This window comes from Macrotis lagotis, chromosome X, assembly GCF_037893015.1.
Source record: "Macrotis lagotis isolate mMagLag1 chromosome X, bilby.v1.9.chrom.fasta, whole genome shotgun sequence".
In the NCBI taxonomy this organism is placed as follows: Eukaryota; Metazoa; Chordata; class Mammalia; order Peramelemorphia; family Peramelidae; genus Macrotis; species Macrotis lagotis.
In genome coordinates, this window is record NC_133666.1 from 526,672,410 (window position 1) to 526,688,065 (window position 15,656).

Consider the following 15,656-nt stretch of genomic DNA (forward strand, 5'->3'; position numbering starts at 1 on the left):
AAGAGTCTGTACAATTGCATGGTTTGTAGCATTCATGTGTGCATTGAGAGGGAAGGAACATTCTCCATCGCAGTAATTGGCAGCATATCCTTTTGGTGCAATTATCCAGTCCTTTAGAACAAAACAAAATTCTAACTGAATTTAATTTTATTGATCCAATTTTAGTTATTTAAAATGATTACTAATTTGTCATCTCTAATGTAAATAGGATCTCCAAAGTTCAGTTCCTCTGTTATGACACAGTAATGGTCTAGATAATATGTTCCTATAAAACTTTGGTTACCACTAGTCCTCAAGTTTCTGACAAAGTATCTTTTGAAGAATTCGGCCATATTGTTTGGCTACTTGATTTAGATTATTTACATCAATGATCTCCATTACTAACATGTTTTCAGTTTTTAAGAGATGTTACATAATCTTCAAAATAATTTTTTTTATTCTGGTACACAAAAGTATCCCATTGCTTCAATCTATGATATTCTTTACTAGTAAAGTATAAGTCTTAGCAACTGGAAACAAATATTTAAAGAACAATTACCAACATTTGGAACTGAACTGAGGTAAACCAGAGTCATCCAAAAACCAATCATTGGGTTTAGGATAGGTATATCAGCAAAAAGTTGATCACCGTGATAAAAGGTTTGGCTACAACCAGTTCATAAAACTACTACTATGACTACTATTACAATTCATAAATACTACTACTATGTAAGTGGTGGATGCTCTCTAAAGGATATACCTGAACTCTAAAACTATTGATCTTGGCAAACTGTCAAAGGGTTTGGGTATCACAGAAGGAAGATCTGTAGCCAAGGATCTTTTCTTATCTCCTACTAAATCTAGAGAACTCACCTGCCATCCCAGATCTTGAAAGCTCACATAAAGTTCATGCTTTCTGCAGGCTGTTTTTAAGTCACTGCTGTTATAATCTGTCGAGGGAAGCAGAGTCATAATCATATCATTAAACAAACTTCAAAGTAAAAAAAAAATCCAGTGATTTTTGTGCAGGTGATTGATTTCTTCCCAATGGGGGCACTTTTCTTATCTATCCATATAGGAATCAATCAGCCAGTAAAGATTTATCTAGGATATTCTGCTAGACAATAGGGGGAATGAAAAAGTAACTGGGGTCAGTGCCTTCAGTGAGTTTACAACCTTTATGGGGAAGACCATCACACCCACATGCATGTACACACATACACACACAACAGTAAATTATGCATTCTTGGTAGAAATCCAGCTTAGCAATAGTGCATAATCTTTGTAATGTGTTATTAATATTCAGTAGGGATTCAGCAGGTCTATAGTTTTCTTTTTCTTTGTTGACTCTCCCTGGTTTAGGTATCAAGAGCATAGAAGGAATTGTTAGGGTCTCTTTTGAATTTGAATTAATTATTCTTTAAATGTTTCATAAAATTCACTTGAAAATCCATATGGTTCTTTTTTCCCTTTGGGAGTAAACTTATGACTTGTTCAGTTTTTTTTTCTAAGATGAAGTTATTCAAAAATTCTATTTTCTAATCCATTAACATCAGTTTATGATTCTGTACATATTCTTCAATTTCATTTACACTGTGAGTTTTGGTTGGGCAAAATTGCTCCTAATAATTTCTTGTATTCTTTATTGGTTGTGAATGCAACCTTTTTCGATATTGCTAATTTAGTCTTTTTTAAAAAAATTAAATCTTTGTTATTTGGGTTGTGTCAAACTCTTGGTGACTTCATATGGGGTTTTCTTGGCAAAGACACTAGACTGGTTTGCCATTTCCTTCTCCAACTCAATTTACAGATATAGAACTAAAGCAAACAGGACTGACTTACGCAGGATCAACTAACTAGTAAGTATCTGAGGCTGGATTTGAAATGAATTTTTCCTTGACTCCAGATAGCTAATGACTTATCAATTCTAGGCATTTAAGATTTTTTTTTCACTGATCTTTTTTTAAGGGTATCACTATCATTTACTCTCCCTTCCACTATCTTCAAATACCCTCCTCCATTAAAAAGAATAAAAATAAGCATAGAGAAGCAAAAAAAAAATCCTTAGTGACCATGTCTAGTTTCTCTTTTTTTTACCTTCAGTCTTCTCAACCTCTCTGTAAGTAAGTAGGTAATATGCTAGGTCCTCTAGATATGTGTTTGTTCATTGCAATTATCAGGGTTCTTAAGTCTCAAATTTCTTTGGAGGTTGTTGTACTAAATTATTCTCTTGGTTGTTCTTCCTGAGATTTTCTGAAATTGTTTCTTTTGTGATTTCTTACAGTTCAATAATATTCCATTATATTCACCATAATCAATTGGACACCCACGTGCTTTGCAGTTATTTTCTTTTAATTCCCCTTTAAAGGAAATTTTTTAATTGCCATTCTTCTGTCCTCTTAATTTTCTTAGTTTGCCTCTTAACTACCCCTCTCCCTATTCCCACCTGTTTCCCTACTGAGTCTGATGGATTCCTACACCAAACCCTTAATGTGAATGTGTATGTTTCAACCCTTTGTGCAGTTTATGAGTGAGTTTTATCTGATGCCCATTCCTCTACCCTTTCCTCCATATTTATATATTCTTCTCATGCATCATAATTTAAGAAAGTTCTTCCTCCTTTCTACACTAGCATATTTCTTTTACTCCTCTAATCCTTCTTCAAACCCTTAGAATATAATTAATGTATATGTCAGGTCCTCCATCTTTCTTATTTAATTCCCTTAGTAATTTTTGAACACACTTAAGTTTCTGAAGGGATAATTCTTTTTTTTCCCCTTCTATTAGAATGCCATCATTATACATACAATCCAATTGCTCAAATAAATTTCCCTTTCTAGATTTGGATGAATTTTTTGTGTTTCAAAGTTCCTATTTATCTGTTTTTCAGCCTCTATCCTATTAAAGATTTTTCTCCTGTAGGATTATATTCAGCTTTGCAGGTTGTAAGCTTATTTTTTTTTGCTTTTGGGATAATCATACCTTGGAGATACTGTAGATCTGGTTCCAGACCAACACAATAAAACAATTCTCACAATAATGCAAATTACACAAAATTTTTAGTTTCCTAATGCATATAAAAGTTATGTTTATATTATAGTCTTTCAAATATGTAATAGCATTGTCAAAAAAATTACATACCTTAATTAAAAAATACGTTATTGAAAAAAGTTCACTATCATCTAAGTCTTCAACAAATTGTAATCTTTTTACTGATGGATAGAAGGTCTTGTCTTAATATTGATGGTGTTACAAACAAGACTTTTCTCAGCTCTGGGCATACTTTCTGGCTTTTCCCTAAACCTGTAATGTTCTCCTTCCTCTATGCCACCTGCTAACTTCTCAACTAAAGTCACAACTAAAATCTCTCTTTTTTTTAAATTGGAAATCTTCCCAAAGTCTCCTTACTCTATTATCTTCCTTCTCTAAATTACTTCTTCATCCTGTGTATATAAGTTTGCTCTGTATATATTGTTTGCTGGTTAGGTTAGATTAGATTTTAATTAGATTGTAAAGAAAGAAATTAACTTTTGCCATTTTTTTATACCCCAGTACTTAGCACAGTGCCTGGCTCAAAGTAGGTACCTAATATTTATTGAATGATTGATTGAATTGGAACTTCGTTTCTGAGCCAGGCTCTGCCCTATGCTATACTTTTGGTTGGGATGGTTTTTGCCGAGTCACTTGGATTCTTGTGCTGACCTGATATATTTAAGGGTCAGAAACTGGCTCTTCATAGTCCCCACTTTCTTTTCAGGACAGTGTGATAGGAACATTGGTAAATTGTATTTTTTTTTTGCAAAAGAAATTTTATTAACAAAAAAGCGGGCGGGGAACTCATTTAACTACATGACCAGAACATTTTGACATATTTCTTAGTTGGAACTCAGTGTATGGTTATTATTTAAGATTACCACAATTACTTAAAAGTTCCTTTGGGTTCTTGGGACTATTAAGACTTTTAAAAAAGTGAATTTAATGTTACTATACTGCTAAAGATACCATAATAATCTAACAGGAAATTATGTTACAAATATCTAGCCAAGATGACCAAATTTGAACACTGCCATACCAGATTGATCTTTTTGCCAATCTCTGCCAAGGTTACCATTGTGGTTTTCAAACATTCTGGAACTTTCTTTGGGGAGTCCTCTGCTCTTGCTGCCTCTGAATACAGAGCTTCACAGACTACCTTTCTTTCTGTCCTGTCTCTGGTTGTGCTGAGAAGGTAGTATTCTGTTTGCTTGAACTGTCTTTGCTGGAAGTTCCCTTTCCTTTTGCTTGTGAAATTCTGGCTGACTTTTTGGTCATTTCTTGGGTGGATGAAGTCACTGAAGTTTCTCACTAGATTTCTTGATTATTATTCAGTCTGCTTCAATTTTAAGTTTCTGTAGGAGTAGTAGGTTTGTGGAAGTTGGGCCGCTTGCCTCCACTTAGTCAAACATATTGGCCAGAAGTCCCAGTCTGCTGCCTTATACACTCTAAATGATTTTCATAGGATTTGAGGAACAGACTATAGTTTTTTTGTTTTTTGTTTTTAGTTTTTGCAAGGCAATGGGGTTAAGTGGCTTGCCCAAGGCCACACAGCTAGGTAATTATTATGTGTCTGAGGCCGGATTTGAACTCAGGTCCTCCTGACTCCAGGGCCGGTGCTCTATCCACTGTGCCACCTAGCCACCCCTAACAGACTATAGTTTTAAAAAAAAGTTTCCTTGTTTTCAAGTGAGTAAAGTTTTATTAAGAGTCAGGCACTGTCCTAAGCCCAGGGGATGAAAAGAGAAGCAAAACTGTTACCATTTAGGAACCTTTTCTCCTCTCCTTTTTTCTGAATGCCAATCTGAAACAGTTTTATTAACTATAGCTGTATTGGAATGTTGACCACTAGAAGACACAGTCGATAGAGTGTTGGGCCTGGAGTCAGGAAGACCTGAGTTCAAATTCAGCCATGTTCACTTACTAGCTGGGTGACCCTGGGCAGGTCACCTTGTTTGCCCCTGTGTTTCCTCATCTGTAAAATAAGCTGGAGAAAGAACTGACAAAACACTTCAGTATCTTTGCTTAGAAAACTCCAAATGGGATCACAAAAAGTCCAATACAAGTGGACAATAAAAATAATTTGGGGGGGGCAACTAATCTGGAGTCAAGAAGATCTAAGTTCAAATTTGACCTCAAACTCTTACTAGCTGGGTGACCCTGGGTAAGTCACTTAACTCTGTTCTTTCTTTAAAATGTGCTGGAAAAGGAAATGGCAAATCTCTCCAGTATCTTTGTGAGGAAAAACCCAAATTGGGGGCGGGGGAGCTAGGTGGTGCAGTGGATAGAACACCCACCCTGGAGTCAGGAGGACCTGAGTTCAAATCCAGCCTCAGACACTTAATAATTACCTAGTTGTGTGACCTTTGGCAAGTCAATTAACCCCTTTGTCTTGCAAAAAAAAGAGAAAAAACCTAAATGAGGTTGTAAAGAACGGGATATGATTGAAAAACAACTAAACAATAAAACATAGTCATGTTGATATTAGGTGTTGAACTGGCAGTATGGCTGATTAAAAAGCATCCTTAGGGTCAGGAAGACCTAGGTTCAAGATATGCCTCAAACACTTGATGATTTTGTTACCCTGGGCAAGTCATTTGGTTCTCAGTTCCATAGAGAGCTCTCTTTACTATAAGTTACAGACCACCTATGAATCTTCATTGCTAGAGTGAATTTCGATGTTAGGAGTTTTTCACATCAGTGAAATCTTATGTATATTTGGGCACAAATATGTAGTATATATATGAGTGTACATAGTGATACCCATGCATATATATGTGTGTATATATATATATATATATATATATATATATATATATATATAAACTTGTATGTATACACACATATACCCATCATAAAAATCTGTTACCCTTTATTGTTTTATACTTGGCAACATAGTAGAGCAGAGATCTGTTTTATAGACACTGGATTGATGACTATGGCTTAGTTGCTTTAACTCTCTGAGTCTTGGTTCAGAGAAGTGATAAAAATGTTACAAAAGTAGTGACAATAATATATCTTTAAAACCTACCTTGCAAAGTTGTTGTTAGGATCAAATGTTATATTGTACATAAAATTATAATGATAGTGGCATTTATAAATGCTCTATATCCATTGTATCATTTGACCTTGCCAACAACCCTGTAAAGTAGGTACTATGATTATCTCTTATTTTACAAAAGAGAAAGCAGAAAAGGTAAGGAACTTGACCAGGATCGTGCAGCTATTAAATACATGAGGCAGAATCTGAACTTGAGTCTTTTTGACTCCACATCTGGTACTTTATCCACTGTGCCACTAAGCTATCTGAAAAAACCCAGTCAACCTTCGAGCACTATTATAACAATGTTAATTCTCATTGCTACTCACACACAGACACATGTACACAACACAAAGAACTAATTAAATCACTGGGTGCTTTTCTTCCCTTTTTTCTGTTTCTTCTCAGGTTCTCAGTCAAAGATAGACAGTTTCATCCCACTCTGCACACTACTAGTTAGAGCCTAAAAACCTATAGAATGCCAAAATAGTACCAGATGAAGAAAATGTAGCTCAGAATCATGAAAAGATTTGCTCAAGATCATATAAGGGGATTATGAGAGCTTGAACTCATTAAAAAGTATTAGTTCTGGCCTATGATTCTTATAAAAAAAAGTTCACTGGAACAAAATCTCAGCCTCATCCTAGAATATGGTCATCATAGAAATTTTAGAGCTGGGGTGGGAGTACCATAGTCCAATATTTTCCTAAAGCACATCAGATCCTCAGTTTTTGTGATTTTTTTTGTTCATTCAATCAATAAGTCCACTCTTCTACTGTTTGTCAGGAAAAAGAAAAGTAAAGCAACTCCTGCCCTTAGGGAGTTTACATTCAACTGAGGGAAAACAACAGTTACACAGAAAAGATAAATATGGAATTTATATAGAAGAGGAAGTACAATGTAAATTTGAAGGACCAAGGAGGATATGCTTTTGAGTGGACGATTCAAACGATCAGTTCTATTCTGCACTTAGCACAGTATCTTTATGTTTATTGAAAATTGAATATCAACTCTATATCTGTGAGGACTAGAGATGTGGGAAAACTGAAAAAACAGGCTGTTTGGAGGATGTTGCAATAAATCAATTTAGAGATGATAAAGCTTTTGAAAGGGTGATGGCTTTGATTAAGGTGAAAGGAGCAGATGCGGAAGCAGAATCTACAAGACTTGGCAACTGATTGAATATGAGGAGTAAAGCAGAGTGAGAAGTTGAAGATGATTCAAAGCTGAGAACCTAGAAGACTAGAAGGTTGGTAGGAACACGTACAAAAATAAAAAGTTAGGAAGAAGGGGTGGTGTGAAGTGAAATATAGAAAGTCTTGTTTGGGATATGGTAAATGCTTATAAGTCATATTATTACAGATGGCCAAAAGAAATCTAGTGGTATGAGATTCACTGGTTTAGATCTGAATATAAGTCTGGAAATCTTGAAGACAGAGTCAATAGTTGAACCTATGAGAGCTGAGACAAGCAAGAGACGAGACTGAGAAGAGAAGGCCTAGGACAGAATCCTGTGGTACCTCAAGTAGGAAGTGAGATAGGGCTAATCATCCAGGAAAAGAGACTGAGAAACAGTATAGATGGAAGGACAGAGAACTAAGAGAGAACAATATCATGGAAACACAAGAAGGAATGTCTAAGACAAATTCCTTTTTTTTTAGGTTTTTACAAGGCAAATGGGGTTAAGTGGCTTGCCCAAGGCCACACAGCTAGGTAATTATTAAGTGTCTGAGACCGGATTTGAACCCAGGTACTCCTGACTCCAAGGCCAGTGCTTTATCCACTATGCCACCTAGCCCCTGCTCAAGACAAATTCTTAACCTGGAGTATGAATTTCAAAAAAAATGTTTTAGTAACTCTTCCAACATAATTTGCTTCCTTTCTAATCCTATTTGTTTTACTTTATTAACCTAGAAACATTATTTTAACAAGGGACTCATAGGCTTTTTCAGAGGTTCATGAAAAAAGTGTGAACCACTTTAAAGAGAACCAAAAGGAGGAAAAGACCTTAGGTAACCTTGGGGAAGGCAATTTTAGTTGAGTAATAATGTAGGAAGTCTGTTTGCAAGAAAATGAGACATAAGTGGAAAGTGAGAAAATGGAGTCAATTAGTATAGTAGACACACATTTCATTCCATCCAACTGTCTCTATGATGTCACTGATATGAGAATTACCCCTAATATCATTGTTCACTACTCATCCATTCTTCTTGACTCATCCATGTCCAGTCATCAGTCTGCACTTGTGTTTTATACCTTTCTCACTTTCTTCTCCCATTTGAGGACACCACTGTCCAACTTGGTCTTGAGTAAAACCACCCTTTTTCTCCACATTTCCCTCTCTCCAGAATCCTCTGATAGAATTACAGAATCCAGAAGTGATCTTACTGATTACATTCAGTACAATCTACTCATTCTACAGAGAAGGAAGCTGACCCAAGGGAATTCTCTGGAATTCACATCACTTTGCCTCTTCAGTTTATAATCTGAAGCAATACTTTGTGAAGAAACACTCCACCCTTCTACCCTAACCACCATGTACCTGACCTATACTCCAAAAATGGAACACATGACCCAGATCCTTAATCTGGGTCTTTTCCCACTTTATTTCTTTCTAACAGACTGTCAGTGTTCCAGGAAAGCAGACTTCTAACCACCTTTCCTGTGCTGGGACCAAAAATCTTTCAGAGAGATGAAACCTGAGCTCTTGAATTGGAATGTGGCCTGCACATGGGATTGGGCAACAAACTTGTATTTGGACAAAGGCAAGTGAAGGAAACTGTCTTGATACCTGACTCTCTAGACTTTCTGTTTCCCATGACACAGATGCCATGATGACATCACTGATGGCAGGCACCTGCAACCTGGATCTTCCCATCTATCTTCAGAAACTTCCTGGAAGTTTCTGTTTGCTTGTGAATTCATTTCTATTTTGACCCTCTCAATGTTGAACAAAGATAACTTTCTATGTTAAGAACAGCTGTTTCTTTTAGAGTTGGACACTGGCATTTTTGTTGTTTCATGAGGTTTGGGGCCAGCAAGAGGAAAAGGAGGAATTTAACTCTCATGTTTTTTCTCCTCCAGATACGCTTACGCCATGCTTATGTTTCCTTATACCTTCTATGTTAAGGTCTGGCAAGGAAAATATAAATATTTACAAAGGTTAATTCCCCCAAGAATACTTTTGACTACTCCTAGGTAGTTAGTTTTTTGGGTTCTTCAGTGAATTTAGTGGCTGGGTCATTTCCCTGCCCTTCCACCCCCACCCAGGGCTTGACAAAAGGTTCAGAAACTGACCTTTCTCCCTTAATTTAGGTGATCTGCCTAGATAAAGCCAGTGTAAGTTGAACACAAAGTTAATAATAAGCCACATAACATGAAAGTGATCTGCTTGGATAGGATATGGAAATATTCTTGGTCTCTCAAAAATAGGCATTGATCAAAAGTAAGGTAGAGGGGAAGGTGTGGGATCAGAAAGGGAAGCCCTCTTGGCTGCTAAAGCTCTGGGTGTCAGCATTTGTGAATTTATGAGTGGGCATCAGGAGTCCAAAGCAGAAGTAGTATTTCTACATTCATATAACTGTTGAATGCAAAAAGTCTGTCCTACAGAAAAATGATCTAAGAGGGGATTCAATTGTCGGAAAAATGCTTGAATGATAACTTGAACTTTTCTGGTGCGAAACACTAAAAGGGAAAAACAGTTTTCATTTGACTCCCCAAGCCAAGTCCAAGGTCCTCCACAAGGTAGCACCCCCTGACTTCTGAGCCTTTAATTATACTACCCTCTTCTTTGCATGCAACCCATCAAACTAGATCCCCACTCTTGCCTCAGAGTCTTTGTTCATACTCTTCCCTCTTTTTGAAATATCTCCTCCATTCAACCTTTAAATACTACAGAAATTTGGGACTTTATGGATGGACTCTTCTCCCTCCTTTCACTCCTCCCCATATGGATTGAACTGCTTCTGTTGTGACCCAGATTGTACTACCTTAGGAGACTGTTTCTTGAGTGACAATAGCTGTAAAAGTCAACTACTTGTTAACTAATCTTGTTAACTAATCATATAATCAGCTTTTCTGATCTCTTTGGATAATAAGCACAGTAGTAGTGTCAGTGGAGCAAAGGACAAGGCAACCAGTTCAGTAACTTTTAGGAAATAGTTCAACATGGCTTTCTAGAATGGTTGAACGACATCATGCATCCATCAACAGTATATTAGTGTTCCTGTCCTCCCATACCCTTGCCAACAACCATCATTTTTTTGTCATTTTTGCCAATCTCTTGATTGAGATGAGGAGGAAGCTTAGAGTTATTTTGGTTTGCAAAACCAAAATTTTTTCATACAGTTGCTAACAGCTTAGCTAGTGTCATCAGAGTTAACTAGGTTGTCTCTCAAGTAACATAGATTCTTTTTCTATTCTCAAGATTTAGCACAGTGCCTAATATATAATAGACCCTTAATAAATATTTTGTTGATTTGATTTAACATAGAAGGTTAAGACAACAGGATTAACAAGGATTTGAACTCATATGTGAAAATAATTTCTCTCTCTACTATGTCACATACTCAGATAAGTAGGTGGAGGTGGTTTACTGTCATTGTGATGTCCTTGGTAAATAAGCTAATTTTGAGGTCCCTAGAAGTACATATATATATATATATATATATATATATATATATATATATATATATGTACATGTATATTATATATGTATATATGTATGTATAAACTCCAGTGAATAACTAAATAACTTTTTCTTCCAATTAAAGGAATGTACTTTCTACTCTATTCTTAATTTAAAAAAAAACATTGTTTCTCTCAATAGTTTTCTGGTTGAAATAAGGAGATACAATTTAACATCCATACATACTCCTCCAGAGCTCTGGAACTCAATTCTCATTGAATCATTTGACACTGTTGATAACTTTCCTTCCCTCAACACTTTGTTCTCTCTAGGTTTTCTTGATAATGATCTTTCCTTGATCGTCTCCTGTGGGTCTGACTGCTACATCTAAGTTACTTTGCTGATTCTTCATCTAAAGCATGCTCGAAAATCATAGGTGTCCTCCAAGGCTCTTTCCTAGCCCTTCTTCTCTTCTCCCTTAAAGCTATCTCACTTTGTGACCTCATTACTTGTCATGGGTTCAATGATCATCTTTATATAGACTCTTCCTCAAACCATATAACTAGACCAACCTCTTTGCTGAGCTCTATGTTGTTCCATCACAGATATATATTAAGCTATATGTCCCTCTGGCATCCTAAACTTAACAGGTACAAAAGTTGTACAAACCATCCCTTCTTCTGAACTTTCCTATTACTATCAAGAGGACCCCACTATGTTCCCAGTTCCATTGGCTCACAAAATCAGTATCATCCTCTGTTCTTCACTCTAACTCACCCCCATATTCAATCCATTGCAAAATTTTGTCATTTCTATCTTTGAAACATGTCTCATCCAAATCCTTTTCTTCGTGCTCAGTCACATCTCTTAAAGGAAGCGCTCATCATTTTAATTTGGATAATGTAATGGCTTTCTAATCTATCTTTTCCCATTTCAATCCATCCTCCCCTCAGTTGCCAAGGTAATTTTTCTAAAGTATAGGTATGACCACGTAGTCTCCCCTGGTTAAAGGGTTTAAGGTTTGCAAAGAATTTTACAAATATTGTCTCTTTTTATCATCACAAGTATTTACTATTATCCCCATTTTAAAGATGGAGAACCTGAGGCAGACAGAGGTTAAGTGATTTGCTATGGTCACAGTAAGTATCTGAGGATGGATTTCAGCAAAGGTTTTCCTGACCTTAGGTCTATTACTCTACACATTGTTCCATCTTCATGACAAATTCTACTATTTGGCATTTAAAGCTTTTTTATAATCCTTTTTCTATCTTTTCTGTCTTTATACACTTTATGTTCTTCCATGCCCTTTATAGTCCTGCTACAACAGTGCCCTTAAACATCCTTCTGTATACTGGTTGAATCACATGGTTGGAATTTCTTCCTCTCTCACCTCTACCTCTGTTTTCCTAACTTTCTTTAAGACTTAGCTCAAATTCCATGCTCAGCAGATCTTCCCTGGCTCCCTTGATCCCCAGCACTAGTGATTTCCACTTTTACATTACCTTCTACCTATTCTCATTTATCTTGTATGTCACTATATCTAAGTTTTGTCTTTTCCATTAGAAAGTAAGCTAAATAAGAGACATTCTGAATTTCCAGTGCCTAGTACAGTGCCTGATAAGAGGCAAGTACCTGATAAATACTTGCTAACTCAGCAGAGAACTTCTCATAATTGGTTTCTAAAGGAACTAAATATTTTATAATACAATCACTGGAACTATGTTGATCTTCATTGATGATGGGAATTCCCATTCTATGATTTCCCTACATCAATAAAAATCAAAGGTTCAAATTTATTCCCTCCCCCCTTTACACACACACACACACACACACACACACACACACACACACACACTTTTTTTCAGGGCAAATACTATAAAATAACTGGTCTTTATTTCCAATACCACCATAATCAGACAGACCCTCATTATTTTCCACCTGAAATATTACATTAAGTAGATGGTACTTCTACCTTCCACCCTGCTCCCACTGAGGAAGGGCATTGTTCAAGAGCTATCAACAGGGAGGCATTTTTCTAGGAAAATGAAAAATCTCAGCTTTAAAGAGACAGGGTATAACTGACTCCAAGGCTAATCCTAGAAAGAAAAATGACTCTTCAGCTCCATCAAAGGAGAGAGACAGTGGTAAGCAGAGGACAGGCAAGATTCATATTCTGAAGCTGAGTACAGTAGGTTTGGTACTGCTAGGAGAGAGTAAGGAGAGCATATTTATTTGAATAGAAAGTCTACCATATATATCTCTAGATTACTATAGACTGGTAGATGGCAAGGCCCCGAAGAATGGTCTTTGTTAAGCCCATTTTCCCCCTTTACTTTTCTAAGTGAATTTTATTCTTCCTCCCTCTCCCTTCTCTCCTCTCCTCTCCTCTCCTCTCCTCTCCTCTCCTCTCTCTCTCTCTCCCCTCAAAAAACAAAACAAAACAAAAGCAAATGAAAAATTGGTAGGTAGTGCAAACTCCAGAGTTTCTAGTCAAATGAATATGCTACAGATTAAATGCTTTCCAAGTCTTCCATTTTCTGGGATAACTATTGGGGAGTATGACAACTTGATATATAGGTCCTACTTAGTATTATCTTTAATTCTTCACTTACCGCAATAGCTGCTAAATTTCTACCTCTACATCTCTCCTATGCTAGTCTACTCACAGATACTTAGTTCAGCTCTCATCACCTTTTACTTGGTTATTATAATAAGCTCCTAAATGGTTTTCCTGTCTCAAGTCTTTTCCCACCCCCTTCACTTAAGGTTATCTTGTATTTGCTTTGTATGTGCTCTCTCAAGGTCTTCCATGGCTCTTCCCATATAGGAGATGGAGAAGGCATGGTCTCTCTTATTTAACAGTTTTTCTTGGGAGAAAGCTGTGTTTCCTCAGTGAATGAACACCACAATATATGGTGATTACCTAATTACATTTCCCAGATTTGTGTCCAGTCTTATGGAAAAATAAGTAACTGGCCACAAAAGTACTGAAGCAGTCAATGACTTGGATGAATTTCCTTGCCTCTCTTGACCTTTTCATAAATAATTGAGCTATTCAGGTCCTAAGATCTCCTACAAAGTGAAGTATGTTGAATTCACAATGGAAAAGTTTCTGTTTTTGGCCCTTAAGATCTTCAACTCTGCTGAAATTTGAATGGGAAATATCCTTTTAAACATATTTAACAAGACATTTATTAAGCATCTTGTTTGCAGAATGGGAAAGAGAAAAATTTAAATATGACATGATCCCTATTCTCACTAATCAAAATAATTTAGAAAGAAGAACATGGGTGCCATAATACATAATATTACCTGATAACTGCTTAGTAAAGTTGAAAATCAAAGTTCAAGGTGGGGCTTGTGAGGATTGAGAAGGTAGCATTTTGAGATGGGCACTAAAGAATAGGGAAAATGGAGAGTAGGGAAGGACATCTCAGGCATAAGGAAAACCATGAGTCAAAGTTAGATTAAGGAATCCACACAGATTTGGGGATCCAAGAATTATTCCTGAAACTTAGATTAAATAATTTGAGAACAGTCTAGAAAGGTAGGGTAGAAGAAGATTGTGGAGGATTTTGACAAAGGAATGTCAATTTTATTCACTAGACAATAGGGATTTATTGAAGATTTTTGAGCAGAAGTGGGTCATGACCAAATCTATACATAAGGGAGATTATTCTATAAAGAATGAATTCCAGGGCAAATAGATTAGAAGAGATAAAATTGATGATAATTTATTGTAATATTTCAGGTAGAAAGTAATGTGTTCCTGTATTAGGGAAGTGGTAGTAATGATAGAGACCAAGAGAGTTGTATTTTTCACTTTGAATATTTGGAAGGGTTTATTCCTGTAATTTCTAGTTGGAGAACTGTTATTTTAACTCTCCAGAAGTAAAGATTGGCAAAATGCCTATAAATTAAAATCTTAGTGCATTAAGTGACTTTTGTTGTTGTTCAGTCATTTCAGTCATGTCTGACTCTTCATGAACTCACTGGGGTATTCTTGGCAGAGATATTAAAATGGTTTGCCATTTCATTCTCCAGCTCATTTGACAGATGAGGAAACTGAGACAAATAGGGTTAAGTGACTTGTCCAGGGTCACACAGCTAGCAAGCATTTAAGGCCAGATTTAAGCTCATGAAGATGAGTTTAGGCCTGACTCCAGGCTTAGCACTCTATCCATTGAACCACCTATATCAAGGCTGTCCAAAATTCGACCCATGCAGGCCCCTGTGGGTCTACCAAATAGTAAATGAAGCTGAGCTACTGTAGAGCTCTCACTTAAATGTCAAATCAAAATACATTGTCCACTGTTTCAATAAAAACTTTTAAAAAAAGTAAAGTTGGACAGCCCTGACCTACTTGGTTTACATATAACAGAATCAAGACTTGAACCCAGGTTTTACTGATTCCTAGCCTGATCCTATATTTACTATACCATGCAGCCCCTCGTGCTCTGAATATTACTTTACTATGGAGCCTCATTCAATAATTAGAGGCAGAATGGTAGTGGAAAGAGTACTGGTTCTGAAGAGAGGTCTTAGATTCAAATCTTACTTATGATGCTTTATATCTTTCTAATCTCGGGAAACTACTTTTAACTCTGTCAGTTTGTTTCCTTATCTATAAAAATGAGGGAGATGGATTAGATAGATAAATATTTATGATCTTATTTCTAACAACTGGAATACCTGGAATCACTTTGAGTACCATTTCCCTCCTTCCTTCTTTTTTTTTAAACTAAAAAGCTGGATTATGTTGACTCATAGGTTTTTCCTCCTGTATCAAATGAATGTCAGAAAAATACATTCTGGATGGCACAAGAATGACAAGGCCAACAAGCTGATCTCCTGGGGAAGGTTAACTGAATCGCCAAATGAAGCAGTGATCCCCCAAACAGCCAGCAGGGAAGCTGCAGCCCCAGGAGCTAGGGAACAACAATCAAATTCCAACCCAGATCCTGGAGGGCTCTGGCA

The 15,656-nt window shown here is 36.4% G+C and overlaps 1 protein-coding gene across 1 annotated transcript in view; it reads right to left on the reverse strand.

Moving 5' to 3' along the window:
• Nucleotides 1-15,656, reverse strand: part of BMP6 (bone morphogenetic protein 6) — a 245,037-nt gene that overhangs the window by 10,250 nt on the left and 219,131 nt on the right. The window contains 2 exon segments of the mRNA XM_074208181.1: nt 1-111; nt 853-929. Of these exon segments, the coding sequence (XP_074064282.1) occupies nt 1-111; nt 853-929 (188 nt within the window).